This window comes from Melospiza melodia, chromosome 1 (assembly GCF_035770615.1).
Source record: "Melospiza melodia melodia isolate bMelMel2 chromosome 1, bMelMel2.pri, whole genome shotgun sequence".
Lineage (NCBI taxonomy): Eukaryota > Metazoa > Chordata > Aves > Passeriformes > Passerellidae > Melospiza > Melospiza melodia.
Window position 1 is genome coordinate 87219834 of NC_086194.1, and position 16214 is coordinate 87236047.

At 39.1% G+C, this 16214-nt stretch overlaps 1 protein-coding gene across 1 annotated transcript; it reads left to right on the top strand.

Moving 5' to 3' along the window:
• Positions 1–2871: 2871 nt before the first annotated feature.
• Positions 2872–7589, top strand: LOC134420658 (UPF0500 protein C1orf216 homolog). Its single transcript, XM_063160883.1, has 2 exons — positions 2872–3023; positions 3609–7589. Exon 2 carries the CDS (start codon positions 3634–3636, stop codon positions 4417–4419), a length of 786 nt encoding a protein of 261 aa, XP_063016953.1. The 5' UTR covers positions 2872–3023; positions 3609–3633; the 3' UTR covers positions 4420–7589.
• Positions 7590–16214: the final 8625 nt, after the last annotated feature.

Below are 16214 nucleotides of genomic sequence, written 5' to 3' on the forward strand. Positions count from 1 at the left end.
AGCCCAAGCACCTTTCTGCCCTCATGTCTGTCCATGTTTGAGAATGGCATCATATTTGGAAGAGAAATATACATACTTGTCCTGGCCATCTGCAGGGCCTCCCCTGTGACCAGGCCTTTTCTGCTGCCACACAAAACCCAACTGTGATGGCTCAGCACTCATTCCATGGACCTGCAAGCACAGAAAATTCCAGCACGTGCTTACATTCCCGAGCCTGCAGGTTTCCCAGCACCTCTTGTAGCTATTTCCTGAAAGAGTGTGATGGATTAAAAACCTCTGCTAACATAGACCTCTCAGGGGTGTGCAAGACTGACAGCTTGGAGGTGGCTCCCCACGGTCTATTGACACCTTGAAACTGCTGCAGTTGCATCAACCTGTGAGTGGGTGGTAATGAAAGGCAATGAACCTCAACCAGAGGCATCTTGGCTTTCATTTTACCTGCCTGAAATTCTCAGTGTGTTGGTCTGACTTAAATGTTCACCGAAATCTGAGGCAGCTTCTGTCTGGAAAGGTTCCTACAAACAGAAAAAGAAGTCCAAGAGTGAGCAAGTGGTATTGAGCAGAGTCTGCCTGAGACAAGTTCTTAGGAGGAACAGCAAACTCTCCTATTTCTTCATCAGAGAAATAGCACAATGAAGAAGAAACTAACATAAGGCCTTTCCAGGTCTCTATTGCTCTGTCAAATTGCAAATAAAAGGGAGATAAACTGTGGGATCCACTTCATCAAGGTAACAGTCTTAGGTGAATAGGATCGCTGTGTCATCTCAGAACAAGCATTTACATGTTTGCATTGAAATGAGGTCTGGTCTTGTTCCCTGTTCTCTGTCTGTCGGTTACACAAGAGACCTTTCTCCTGAAAAGTTTCCTTAAGTCTTCCCAGTTGTAAGACTGGATTTGTTCCCCATTTTTCAGCTGAAATGTTTAGTATATGTTCACCTTTAGGCAGAAACAGAGGCTAGAACCTTTCCATCTGGTCCTTTAGCTGAGATTTTATGAAGTCGTGAACAATGAAGGGAAGGGTAATAATAGAAACATACATGCAGCCCTTACCATAAAAACAACTTGTATTTTAGCAATAACAAAATACGTATTTTTTACAGTATTTCTATTTTGCTGATTCTCAAAGTCTAATATATTGAATATTTTTTTGCTATTAAGCTTCACAGATTATAGCTGAAGTCATAATATTCTATGAAATGCCATCTATCTCAATGAGTTTTGATTGGAATTTTATTATTTAGTTGGTTGTATCAGATGCTGTTTATTCCGTTCAGATCCACAAGTAAAAAACATTTATTATTATTTTTGGTGACACTAATTTGGTGTGCAAAATGATGTTTTTGGTCCCCTGCCCATCTCTTTAAAGAGTATTGACTAAAATTTTGCTGAAAAAAATAAAGCAGCAGAGAAATAACAAACAAACAAACAAACAAAAAACCAGGACCCACAAACAAACAACTAAAGTGACGAATAACACCCTGGAAACCAAAATTCTGTTTTTTCATGCCTTGTTTAACTATTAGAAAATACTTATTTGCAGCAAATTGCTACAGAGGTAGAAGTGAGGAACAGAATGCTATAGCTTATAGAAAAGTATTGACATAGCTGGAGATCAGGTACACTCCTTAGCACCCATCCCCTGTCCTCTTTGTAGTGGGAGATATTCCTGCAGTGCTTTGGAGATGAGAGAAGCTGAAACCAAAGGACTCTCTACATAATGCTGTATTAAAATGAACCTTTTCAATGTGTTAATACAGTAAAATCCCCATTATCTGAATCCCATATTCTTCAATTACCGTTGCTTGTGATTCAGATAAATGGGAATCACCAAAATATAAGCTTGCACTGTATATTAACTCAGTGGATATTAATCTCTTTCTTACATTATTTATATAAACTGCAGCATGATTTGGCACATAAAGATAGTAGGTTTAGTTTATTTTAGAAATTCAGTGCACATTATATCTTGCACCAAAAAATGCATTCAAGTTATATCTCAAGGTATAAATCTGAATTAATATTAACCAGGCTTTGTATGTTCAAGTTTGTAAGCATATCCTAGCAGATTCATCAGAAAGAAGGCTAGTCAGTACAGATGAAAAATAAGAAATTATTATCTCTGTTGCAGCACACAAAGAAGTGAAGATAGGATCTACTTTCATTCTTTTCCAGCTGCTGGAAGATTTTAGATAGCATTTTGGATTGCTTCTTTCTTCTATTTATATTAGAGAATGGAGTAGAGAAAGTTTTGGGGCAACTGAAGCCCTATGGTAAATTGATTGAAGTAGATGCAGGTAGATAATTTGTGAATTTTGTTCCTGGCACTACAACAAGTGACAATGCTGAAGGTAGCTTTTCTGAACATCAGAAGTACAGATAAAGTTTATTGTTTTGTGGGATGGTTTAGTTGGATGCAGTGCTGCTCTTTAAAGATTAGGCCAGCCTCATTAAACATGGGTGTACATTAACCACTTCGATCTACAGCTTCTGCCTGTCTTCATGGTTAGCATTTGGTTGCTGCTGAATGCTTATTTTATTTTCAGGTTTAGCTTGTTCATGCAGCTGAAGTTTATCTAAGCTTGGCTTTTTTTTCTGAAAGAAAACATGCACACTTGGAGTCCAGTGTACCTCATGCTCTTCTGATGCTGTGCTATCTCCTTGCTGACAGTCAAGGATGGGAAAGGCCATAGGTATTGCCCCCTGTAGAATGGGTGAATCAGGTGTGTTTGGTTTTGAGGTGGGAAAAAAGTGCCATCCAATCCTGGTACTCATTTTGATGCTCAAAGATGACATAAAAGCTGCACGCCAGGAAGGAATGCCCACTGAGGAGGAAGAAAGCAGCCCTGCACTCCTCTGTGATTGGGACTGACTGTGTTGTTGCTGGGTGGAACAGCGTAATGCTGCTGCTGCTCCTGCTCCAGCACTGTGATGTTTCTGTTCCAGATTGTGCTGACTCACATCCAAGAAAATATGATACACAGATATAATGCACTGTAACTCTTTTCCTTCCCCCCGTAACCTCGGTAAGTGTTTGGTTTCTTTTTCCTCTCTTTGGCTAGTGTGGTGCTAATATAGCTTTACTGTTAGAATTAATAGGAGGGGGAAAGGCAACCTTGTAAACAAACTGGTAGCAGACAGATTAATCTTGGAGAGGGCATTTAAATGCAACCTGCTGTTTGTGGTACGTCCACCTCTCTTTAAAGCTGATCAATCCCGATAACTCGCCCATCTCTACAAACGACACTTGTTAGAGCTGTGTTCTTAAATGGGAGAAGTGCTTACAATGCCCATTTACAACTGTATTCTGTTTAATTAGTCAGCACAGCCAGTGCTGCAGGGATAGATCACTTGCCTTTAAAGATTTGAGAATGTTAATAGTACAGTATATCATTTTAATTATTATTGGATTAATGTTGTGTCTCGAAGAACATCTAATGCAAATCACAAGAAATGGCCTGAAGTGACCCAAGGGTTGTGCTTTATTAGAAAAGTAATAGGTCCATTGCTTAAATATAAAAAGAGGTTCTTTCTTCAAATGTCACTCTACACTGGGCTTCTCCGTGTGTGTATGTTAAAATGAAATCCTTTTACTTCCACTTTGTCCACAGAAAGTTTCTGTAGCTAATGCATTAAATGGCTGAGAGAGCAGCTGTAATATCAAGAGATGAAGAGGAGATCCAAAACAGCAGTGATGATGAAGACAGGTTTCCTACTCAAGTTGCTGTAACAGCATCCCCTGGTTGCTCTGCCAGCCCTTCACAAGACAGCCTTGATGAAGACCAGGGAAGCTCAGCAGAGCCAGAAAGACTGTCTGTCCTCTCCAGCAGGGCAGTGGCCCAGCTAAAAGCCCCGACTGGCCCAGAGATGGTTCGTGGTGACCAGGCACAGACAACAGTCCCTGGGCTGGCTGAGCATCCTCTGGCAGCTGTAGATGCATCCTTGGGTGCCTCCTCATGCCTTGCAGCAGTTGATAACCTGCTGCCTGTGCACCTTGCCTCCTTGTATGACAAAAGCCCCTGCTGTGATGGCAAACTGAGCTCAGAGGTGCTGCAGGACCTGAGGGTGCCCGGTGAGGCCCTGCAGGCATGGACTGGCACCCAGCAGGCAGGGACTGGCACACAGCAGGCAGGGAGCAGCACCCAGAGGAGCATGGCCTCCTGCAGTTTGGGCCATGTGATTTGGATGAAGACCACAACAGTAATGGAGACCTTAGAAATGAAGAAGAAGGAGGAAAAGGAGAAGTACCGGCTCCAGTTAGCAATGTACCGACGGCTCCTGCTGCTGCGCTCCATCAGGAGTTTGCACAGGCAGCTGGAGCAGCAGCAGGCCAGGCTGCAGGAATGCTATGGCACGGTGATAAATACAAAGAAAGAAGTGTTGAAACACATTTGCCCAACCTCACCCTCACCTTCGCCGTAATCATGTTGCTGCCTGCAGAAATGAGCTTTGCAATGCCACCCGAGCCGCCTTGCATGCCATCAGGGTGGTGTCTTTGTGTGTGCCAAGCAGAGAGGAAACAGCAGCAGCAGCAGATCAAGATGAGAGGAGAGAAGGTAGAGCCTTGGTCCTTGAATTTATTTGGAGGAAAAAGAAGCAAGGATGAACCTGTGCAAGAAGCTGGCTCCTGATTCCCATTCAAAGCCTCAAGGTGGAAAAGGATTTTTTTGGCAGATAGGTTTGTAAAAAGAAAAAAGTCACCACAAACTGGGAACCTAGTTTGTCACCTGACCCATAAAGGATGCAAAGTTGCTGCCTGCTGGATATGTAATATGGCACATCTCCCTTCTACTTTCAGAGTCAACAAAATTTGAACAGAATTAGGGTTTATTTATCTACAAGAATATCCGAATTTAAAAACCAGGATATTTGAAACACTTAGGCTAAGGCTTGATTATATCTACCTAGCTGCCTGTTTTTCACAAAACTGCTAAGGACACTGTATGTTTGCCACCTCTACTTTCCTTTAAAATTAATTCAGATTGATCAGAAATTATTGTGGAAAGGTAGGACAGCCAAACACACACAGGGAAAGAGCGCAAAAGCCTAAGTCTGATTTCCTCAGGAAAGTAATGTAAAAACAAGGGCCTTGTAGTCTGACGTTGCACTGGAAACCCAGGCTGGCAGTGCCAGGGGAATGTTCAAGGTCTGCACAATTATTAATCTGCTGCTAATTCCCAATGGCACTAGCATCTGCAAATCAAGCATATTTTGTGCCTTACTGCTGTCATTTAATGGAAGCTGGTGACAATTAGCACTTTTTATCCAGGTGTATCAGACATGTGGAAAACCCTGGAGCGCTGTTTCTCCAATTGCAAGGTTAGGATGCCTGCAGGGAATTTGATGTCAGTATGCAACAAACACGCAGGGAAAACAAAAACAAAAAGATGCAACTTTCTTGTATGCATTTAAAAGGCAAATGTGACTCACTATTATTGAACAGCAAATTGAATAGTTGAATGCGCTGTTTTAGGATTGGAAGCAAAATATGATTCAAGAAGAAAAGCTACAGAAAAATTTCCTATTCTCTGATTTCAAGGGATACAGAAATATCTTTATTCCCACATATTTATTTCTGATCATGCCAGATTTCCTTTCCCCCTATTGTTTTTCCTTTTTTAATATAATTGATTATCTAGATGAACAATCAAACAGGTGTTGTGTGGGGTTTTTTCTGCATAGAAAGACAGGTCTGCTTTTAATCATCCTTTATGAAAATAATATGCTATATAGAGGAAAAATTTTATTCTCGCATTATTTTTGATATATATACAGGGAGGGGTATGTGCTTGTTGGTGTATGCATGTACACACACCTCCCTGTATTCAAGAAGCTATGAAAGGCTGATGCTTCTTTTCCTGTAGCAGAAGCAGGAATAATCTCTCAAAATAATCTCTGCTGTCTACAAGGAGTTTGTTTGATTAGATTCACATGCACACATCTGTGAGCAAGGTATTGAAGTAATTCAACAAATGAAGTGCAGCACAACATTGTCATTATTCCGTCTTTGTATTTCTGTGCACCCAAAAATTATGGAAGCCCCCTGGGTATGCACAACCTTAGATAGGTTCATTCATTTCCTTGGGCCCTTGTGTAGCCTCTCATGCAACACGAACCAGTAACTTTGAATGCAGAATTACCATAGAAACATCCTTGGCATCAAGGAGATATTTGAAGGAGCGTCCTCTACTGCCTCATTTGGGGAATTCAGGTTGCCAGAGGCCTTTAGTGGGCTACAGAAGAGAGCTGCTGGTCACATGTGACTGGGAAACATTACTCCTGAGCTCTGATCCCATCTCGCTCTCTGCTCAGCCTTGGGAAAGCTGCTCTCTCTCAGCAATGCAGGTTTCCTAAAGAATGCTTAAATACTAAACTTGCCTCAAAGGTAACCTGTTCTTTCTTCATGCCCCTCTAAAGAAGGATTCAAGGGGTTGATCATGGTCAAGAGTCCCTCGTGAAGATTTTTTAATTTCTTTCCCCCCATACTTCTTGAACTAGAAAAGCCTTTTTGTCATTGTTAAGAGTAAGTATTATATGAACCAAACACAAGCAAATCACTATGATATCACCTCCTTTGGGCAAAGATATATGGGAGAAGGGTCACATCTCAAAAATATTGCTGCATTTTGAAACCAAATGTCAAATTGTTCCCTTTAGGAAGACAGTCAAAATGAATATTTTTGTTAATGTTAGCCAACTTTTCTTTAGAACTGAAAAAATAATTATCTTTTAAAGTGCATTCAGGTTGACTAACACTATCATGTAACTTTCTACTGAGATATAATAGATCAATGAAAATATCACCCCACTCCACCAAAATACAAAAAAACGCCGTTAAAACAAAGTAACTGTTTTGCCTCAGTAGCTGCTGAAGTAGAGCACTGTTCTGCATTTGCTGCAAGAGTGCCCTACATTACTGCACAGAGCTACCTATAGTGTCATATTTGCATACCTATAGTGTCATATTTGCATTAAGGAGTGACTAGAATAAGATTAAGAAATGCATTTTACATAAGAACTAGTGCAGAAATAGTTAGTCTGTCAGTCTGTCCAACTATAAATTCTTTGCGGCAGAACAGTGATAATCTTTGTTTTGTACAACATCTCATAAAATTTCTTGATCCTAACTGGGATCTGTAGATGCTTCTGCTTTATGAATATTAAATACTGAAAGATTTGTGCATGAGCAATGCTGTCTGATAGCTGGCAGGAAAATGAAGCCAGGAGTTATTCTGTGTGTGCACACTCCTTCCATGTAGTACTTCTATGGATACAAGCAAAATAAATATTAACTGAGGAAATAACTTCAGTCTTTGCAAGAATTTGCTTTTCAGCCAGTGCTTCTAGTGGTTATTAATAAGTGGAGTTGGACAAAACAGTTTAAGGCAATATGATTTTTTAAATTAGTTTATTTTAGAAGCTTGGAAAATGTGGCTTAGCATACAAGGGCATTTTCCTTGTATGTTTTAGTGTATTTTGGAAGTTGAAGGTCAGTGAGAAAGTTCCAGAATGCCATGGGTAACTCTCAGAGGTGTTTTCAGGCATATCAAACTGAGCAACAGTCTCAGGTTGAATAAAAGTGTTTCCTCTCATGTAGTTTGATCTCTTCATGTTCCTAAGAGCATTGGTGCTTTGGGTGAGGTCCAATGAAATTTCTTAAAATTTGTATTTTTATCTGAACTCAACTCTCGGTCCTCACAGGAGCTGGGGTAATGATGACAAAATGTGCAGTTTCAGTAGGACCTTTCTCCCCATTATCTTTACTGAACTTCCAGAGCCTGCCAAACTAATGATCGGTGGGAGAAATATTCCATGCACCCCAACAACTTGTGTACTTTTACAGCAAAGATTGAAGGTAGATTATGCTGCCTGAGCTGTAAGGTCCTGCTGCTCACCTGTTTCTTAAATGGCAGAAAATAATCATGGGTTTACTGTGAAAGAGAGGAATATTTAAAAGGTGTCAGCCCTCTCGTAACAGTTGCTAATACTAAAAAAGTTGTAGCTTCTGCCAACCTAAAGCCAGAAATATTCAAGAATAGAATGGAGTTATAATACACTTGAGTGACAAAATGCATTACTGAGATGTTCTTCTACAGAAGTCCTTCTCTTTTGCATCCCCAGCATTTCAGTCTGCTGAACTGCTGTCCTAGAGACTGGTCAGAACTGTGGTTTTGCTATTTCTGTTGTTGATGACACGAGTCAGTCAAGATAAACAGCCCACCTTAACATGTTCACTTATTACCTTTTGTGATGTAGCTCTGCGAGGAATTTGTTCTGTTCCTCCTTCCTGAGATTTTCCTATGTGTCAATCATATTTTTTAATTAGGACAGTGACAATTTTATGGATTTATAGTAAATTAGTAGAGTTGTGGTAAACTTATGAGCCATGTACTGCTAAATGCACATCACCCTGGATTGTTCTTGGAACTGTGAAAATTATGGACTCTGGTCATGACATAAGCATACAAAACATAGATTTAAAGATGAGATTGTTTAAATCTTTCCTGGATGATGAGTGGACTAGGAAAGACCCTTTAGAATCCTTGTCACAGTTTATTTCTTCAAATGTTATGAATCTAGAATATAAATGCATTGGAGAGGCCCTTTTTCTTGTGACTGTTGAAAGCAGTAATGCAAAGATGGGTTTGGGATATGCTTGCGTGGGACTGCACTCCAAACGCACTCAGCAAAGAGCAAGAGTTCCTCACTTTTAAAACTCAGGGATTCAGGGCGTGATGGCCAAAATCCTGGATGGTGGATGGAGGAGTGGAATTACAGGAGAAGTTTCAGGGTTTGATTTTTAATTCATCATGCAGAATCTCACACTGGACAGTTTATTTTTTCAGTTAAGGATACCTTTTACTTCTTCTCACTCCTGGAAAAGCTCTTTTGGATCATTTGGCTAGGTTTATGCTAATGGCTGTTTGTGCAATGCGCAAATTGTTTCCCATCTCTGAATTCGAGTGACAATAGATATTGCTGCCAAAGTTTATACATACAACTTAGTCCCCTAAACCTGGCTGCCCCCTAAATTGTAATATATTGAAGTTGAGTGTCCTGCTGATTTTAAATGTCATTTTAATACGTGCCAGGACTTTGAGGTATGCCTTGTTCATGTTCCTTCTTAATTTTGATGCATTTCTGCCTCTTGGCATCTTCAAACAGCTACAATGTCTTGTATGGCACTAATCTTTGTCTCTCTGGCTTTTCTATATTTGGAGGCCTTCCCATAAGTCCCTTGTGCTATTAAAGAAAAGGGAGTTAGTTGGTTTTGTTTTGTTTTGTTTTGTTTCTCTTTAATTTAGCGAAAACTTGAAACAGAGGAGAGGGTTCTGTGAAGATATTTTTAGAGGTTTTACTTAAATGTCTTGAAAATAACAGAAGTTCTTACAGCTGCAAATAAGTTCCCCTAATTGTATTGATCATCTTCTCACACAATTTTAGCCAAGTCTACAAAGCAAATGAAAAAGTTGCCTCCCTCTTTGGCAAATGAAGTCTTTAAGTCCGCTGCCCAAAGTGACTTCTGTGTGCATGAGAAGCAAGAAATTCTTGAGAATCTCAATAAAAGTTACATTTTCCCTTTGATGGGTGGGGGTTGGAAAGGAAAGGGAATGTGTGACCATTCATCACAGCACCAGGCTCGTTAGTACCCAGGAACTTTCTACTCTAAATGACAAAGAGTTTCACTGTCACCAAAGAGAAATTGCTGCTGACCTTAGACCTCTTTTTGGAAAGTAAAATAATGGAGCACAGGAGCAGAGTTTGATATTTGACCGAATTCTACACAATTATCATGCATGTGTATATAATAAAATTAATTCTGTGTCTCTGCATTGTAGCCTCAGGCAAGCAGCGTACAATCAGTTTTGTATGTATAATAGATCACAGAGTTGTTCATGAATAATACAAATGCATTGAGCAGATACTAGTGAGTGAGGATGTTTGTCTTTGCATGGAATCGAAGTGAACATGTAATATTGTGATAATATATATTTGATGAATTCAGGTCTGACTTGCCTTTGCCATAGCCTGCTAATTCCCCGACAAGGGTTGCCGCAATAATTGAGTTTCCAATAACATTATGATTATTTCCACATGATAATTTAATTGTAGGTATTTTTTAATATTGTAATAATGTAGATTTGTGATTATTATGCATTTGCATGCAGATTTTCATGGTGTCTTGGAGCACATCCCTACATTTATAACTTAATTTCCTCTATAATGGCATATATATTTTGGGATGGACTCATTAATGCAAACTATAAAAAAAAAGTAGGTCTTTTTGGTCATTTTGCCTTTATTATAAATGGTTGAAAGCTTTGCTCATTTTTTTAGACCAGACTAAACAAGTGAATAAACAAAAGACAACTGTAATTCATGGATGGATTAATTTAAAATAATAATGTAATTACAAATCATGGCAGATTTGTCTGGGATAATTGGGATGTAGACTGGTACAAATTTTGCTTTACTGAAACAAAGCTTGTTTAAATGAATCACCAAGTTTAGTAGAGGCTGTTTTCCATTCTTCCAATTCCCCAATATAACATGAAGGCAAAGTAATGCTGGCTCAAAAACTGTGGATGCCTGTGCAAATGGAACCTGGAACTTCTGTACCTACCTAGATATTATTTTGTCAAGCAAAATGACCAGTAAGAATAGAATTCCAAATACAGAGTCATAACGCCAGCAGGGGGTTCAATCAGGTAATTTGTCCACTCTGGAAAGACGCCGGTAGATTGTGTTATAACAACCTTCAAACTGTGTTAGAAAACCCGGCCTGAAATTTAGTGGGACAAAGGGAAATAGAAATAAACTTTGTTCCCATTATTGGAGCAGACATTTGTGCAATCCTGTGAGCATTCTGCTTCAAATAGGAGAGCTCTCTTCCAGGCCTATCAGAAATTCAAAGAAAATGAGGAGAAAATGTCTTTAGCCAAATACATCTGTTTTGAAAAGAAACTTCCCAGAGAAAATGACCTGGGCTTTGGGTGTTGCTTGTTTTTCTGGTACATGTAGTTGGAGGACTGTCTTCTTACCTGTAAAATCTCAGCTCTGCAAATTGAGCTGGGGTCACAGCAGGGTTCTTAGTCTCTTTCAGGTTATGCATAGCTGACATGTTCGTTTTCCATTGCTTGCATGGTAGGAACATGCAGCAGGAACTAGGAGAACAGGCCTGTTCCAAAATTTCAGAAATTAAAACTAGGTGTTGGAATATCTAATTTACTGCTCTCCCTTCACATTGCTCTTTAGTGCACATCAATGCTACTGTTCCCAGTGTGGTTTGGTGCCTGCTTTCTCCTTTCAAACTCCTCTAAATTATTCCTCTCAATTAACCACAGACAAGAGACAATGAGATTAAGTCCCTCTCTTTTATCTTTCCTTGCTCTGTGGACCTAAGCTAAGCATTGAACAGAGAAGCTGATGCCTGATTTAGGCAATGAGGAGAACAGTCATGATTCTGGAGTACAAGAAGGTCTCTCTGTGTTTTGCAGCAGAACAGCTACTTGTATAGGTAAATTAGATTATATCCTGAAACCCATTAAGGCTTTTTTAAAGTCCATATCTCACTAAGAAGTACCTGGCTGGTAACTGGCTTCTCTTGAAGCTGTAAAAGTATCAAAACATGAAAGCAGTCCCATTGACAGAAGTTTATAAATATGAACCCATGCTTTAGTGAGATCAAGACATAGTTCAAAACGGGATCTGGGAGGTCAGTTTATCTGTTATTTGTTTTATAATGGCCTACCAGCATAAAATTAAGGATGTCTTTTACCCTGTGGCGTTACATCTAAAAATGATCTCAGATGTTAATTGTCATACATGGAGTACCATGGAATATGAACATATCATTCTCTCCATAAGTCTTGGATGCATTTTATAATTCTTGCTTGTTGTGAAGAAAATCGGCATTGTGCCAGATAACAAATTATTTAGAATTGGATGATTGTCTTCATTACTACATGTTTCTGATGTTACTTACATAGGTGGGTGTACGTAAAATTAGAAGAAAGCCTGTTGAAAAGCACTGATTTGTGTCATTTTCATGAGCAATTTTCTCTGATGAAAGAAATTGATACTAAACATTTATAATGCAGAGTATGTAGCTGCCCTGGCCTCTCAACCCTTTCAGCAACACAGAGGCTAGGACTGAAAGAGCATAGGTCCTTTTCTACCTTCACCTGATGGGTTTTGAACTTAAGCCACTCATTTGCTCAGAGATGTCAGAATTGCTCTAATATCTTAAACTGGGGGAAGTGAAGTGAGGTCCCTCTGTCTTTCCTATTTGTGCTGCTTCTCACTAAGTAAAAAAAGTTGAATGATCTTTAAGGTCCTTTCCAACTAAAACCATTCTATACTGCTGTGTCCCTTACTTTGGTCACAATGTGTGACAAAGAAACATTTAATTTCAGGTCACTTGGAAGAAAGACTTCTTTTTACACAAAATCATTTGCTGTTGCTGCTTTTTTCCTTCAGTTGAATGGGAAAAAAACCAACAAAACACCTTCAGTTTTCTTGCAGCAATTTTTTTCCATTTGTAGTTGTCTCTGAAGCAGTGGGACTATGCCATTTCTGCGTGAGGCAGGGATATTTTTTTTCTTGTGCACAGACCAGCATTTCCCAGTTTATTCTTAAGAAAAGCATTCCTCAAAAATAAGGAGGTATTTATGTATTGCCCATCTTCTCTATTGCTTGAAAAATGCATGATTCATGGCCACTGGTTGCTCTTCTCATAGTGGGGAAGGTTTATTGGCCATAATCCTGGAAGTCTGGGAGTCCCCTGTGTGTCAAATGATCACTGATTGTATTGGAAAAGGATGGCTCAGTGACAGCAGGCAGCCCCTGGGCAGAGAGACGTGTCCCTTGTCCCTGAGCAATAACCTGTATGGATGATTGAGACTTGTTGATAGACCTCCATGAAGTCTCACCTAGTAGTCAGGGCTTAGCAGTGTCTGGCTAGTGAAGGATCCCTCAGTACAGGATGCTTGAACTTGATTTGTTGCTCTCATCAAGGAGGGCATAAAGGTAGGCAAGAACTGAACATGCCTTGAGGCCCAGGGAGATGCAGGTTTACCACAGCCTCTGTCTTACTGGAGAGAGAGAGAAAGAAAGAAAAGGCTGCTAGAATTTACAAAATATAGTTATTGACTAATTTCTTCATCAGCAAGAGCAGTAAGAAATCAGTGAGGTCTCTCCTGAAAGATCACTGGTGTCACCTCACATGTCCTCAGGGTGCCAAATGGTATAAAACACTCACTTTGAAAGTACTGCACCGTGATAAGCTTCAACTCCCAAGGGGTGCATTGTGTGTACATTTTGTTATATGTAATGACACACTGAAAGGGCAGTGAAGCTGTTAAGGGAATGCTGCATGTCTAAAAAGAACTTATTCTTCTTTCAATCAATAAAAGAAAGAAAGAGTATTTCAAAAAAGGAATCAAAATAATATCATTCAAATGCAGGAAATTATAAAATACTAGAGAGAATTCACCTTCAGATGAAGAAATTTAAAACATGAGACCTGCTCTGTAATATACATGCTTCAAATTGGACCATTTTCTGGGTAAAGAAAGAAACTTCTGCAAAAACCTTTTAAAATAGTTGATATATGTACAAAATTTTAAAGCTGATATAACCAGCATAATGGCAGCAATTATTTAAAACAGTAGATTTGAAGAATAAAGAACAAATTGCAGTAATTTCATGTAGTTGTTCCAGACAATGTATAGAGGTTGTGAGTTTCAACAAGACCAAAGTTGGATGTGAGACTCTGGGAATTTCTCAGCAAAGGTGATTTTCTAGAAAAACTGTTCAGTGCATATAAAAAATACCCCTAGAGGTGACTACAATGCTAACAACAATATTTTGAAATGAAGCTAAAAAAGACTCATGTTCCCTTCAACATAATTCCACGTGGACACATTCAAGAATTCTGTATGGCCTCAGTGTGCCAGGGCCCATTTTCCAGCAGAAATACTTTTGCCAGCAAAATATATGGAAATGTATGTGAATGTTTTCATGTATTTTGAAGGCAAAAGTAGTTGCCCTCCTTAAACCTGACACAAAACAAATCTGACTATAGGAAATCTCAGTCAGCAAAATGACAGAACAATTGGGCAAATGCATTCCTGATGAACTTTAAATGTGAAATTATAATTGGACAAATAATTCATTTGATATCATTCAGAAATAAACAAGGACTTGTAAAAAATAGAAAAGCGAATTGGATGGAATTGGGCAGTTTTATCTACTATTACTTCAGTACTAACCATCAATCACTGTCAGTTAATTATCATTAAGACTACACAAAAAAAGGCCCCTGTGGGAGTTGGATAGGCTGTGAGTTTCATTCTTTCATTAAAAAACAAGACAAACAATATAAGCCTTGTTTTAATTTTTGGGTTTATTTGTTTTGTTTGATTTGGTTTGGTTTGTTTTTATTCATTTGGATCTTTTTGTATTCAAAGAAATTATGTGAAAAGGTGAATATTGAATAATTGATCTGAGAGTTACCATATGGATTGCAGAAGCAAGGAAATAGAACAAGGGATTCGAAATTAAAGATGTTATTTGTCAGGAAAAGTTTAAAGATTTTTAATTTCTTTCTTTTTTGTTCCTTACAAAATTAAATTGTCTTTCTAAGTAGGAAAACTTGCTGGATTTTATTTTAAAATGCTTGCTTTTTAGTTAATTGTACAATATTTAAGTCCCTAGGGTTTATACACCCAGTTTGTAAACCTTCTCTTAAAAAAGAGAGTCTGAAAACTAAAGTTATGTGACTCCAAAAATTTACTTTTTAGCAGAATGCAAACCAGTGTGAAACCCCATAAAGATACAAGCCACAGAAATTTTTGCAGCTTACGAACTGGTCTGTGAGGCTCCCGAGCACGTAGCTAAGGACAGAAGCAGGAATGCAGCTGTGGGCAGGAGCAGCTGCTGCTGTTTCCAGGGTGCATCCCTGCCCTGCTGGGGAGCCACTCACACTCTGAAAAGTGCCAAAGGTTATCGACAGTGCTCACCAGCATCACAAACAGAGGCTGGCACCCGAGCTCTGTGCAGTTCCTGCCCGGGATATAACTCTGGTTCTGTCAGCTTCTGCTTGCTCAGCCCGAGGACCACAAGGCTCTCCTAGCCAGGCACTCCCTGCAGAAGGAGGCTATAGAGATTAAACTAAGCTAAAGTGTGATTTTATTTAGTTATATAAATGTATATAACTGCAATCTTTAGATAACATATTATAATTATATTTTACTATAAAACAGTAAAGTTATAAATTACGTATTTGTTTATAAAGGTCTTATACATTTCTATAGCTATATAAATTAATACAAATTTATATAAATGTATATAACTAAACTAACACACAATTTCTACATCTTTGAGTATCTACTTATCATAGTAAAATATTTGTGTTATAGGATGGATCTTTTGTCTGTTTGTTAGGATTTCAGTTTGGTTTTCTAAGTGAGGCTTCCTTGTTAACTTTTTTCCTCTCAAATGACAGAAGGGCCTTATGAGCAAAAAGGATTTAAAGTCTGGAGCCTTCAGGGCCAAAGGCCTCTCTGTTCAGCAAAAGAATAATTAAAAAGCTCAAACCCTTGCACTTGGAATTAACCAGGTATTTGGTCGGTTACTCAAATAAACCTCAGAGCTAGAGATGTAAATGTAAATGTTCCCACACAGATGGCAAAGAGGAAAAAGGCCTGTAAATGACACAATTTGAAACAAAAATGAAGTCTTTAGCACTGCTGAGCAATGGTTTCTAATGAGGACAAGTGACTGACTCAAATTAGAGCAGAGCTGTCCCATTTAGGGCTCTTCAGGCTGAATGCAGCCCATCAGGACAATTCATCTGCTCCTTGTCGACCCCCTCCTCTTGGGAAAGCCTCTTTTCCCGTACCCAAACTGTAGGCAGCACTTAGGGAGCGATGGTCAGCCAGATGGACACAAAATAGAGACCCGTGTTTGGATCAGATCAGGGAACTCACATTGGCCATGCATCCCATTGTATTTTACTGGATATATTCTGATGTGTCAGGAGAGGTTATGCTTTGGCATAAAAGCACAGCAAGTTTGTTTCTATTCTCCTATCTTTTCTCCACCATGTGTGGAGTTTCAAGCCATTGGAGAAGGAAGATCCTCCAGTGCCAATTTTATTTTGCAAGGTTGGGTCAATGTTAGCATGTCTGTAAACTAATAGAATGGGGAATTAG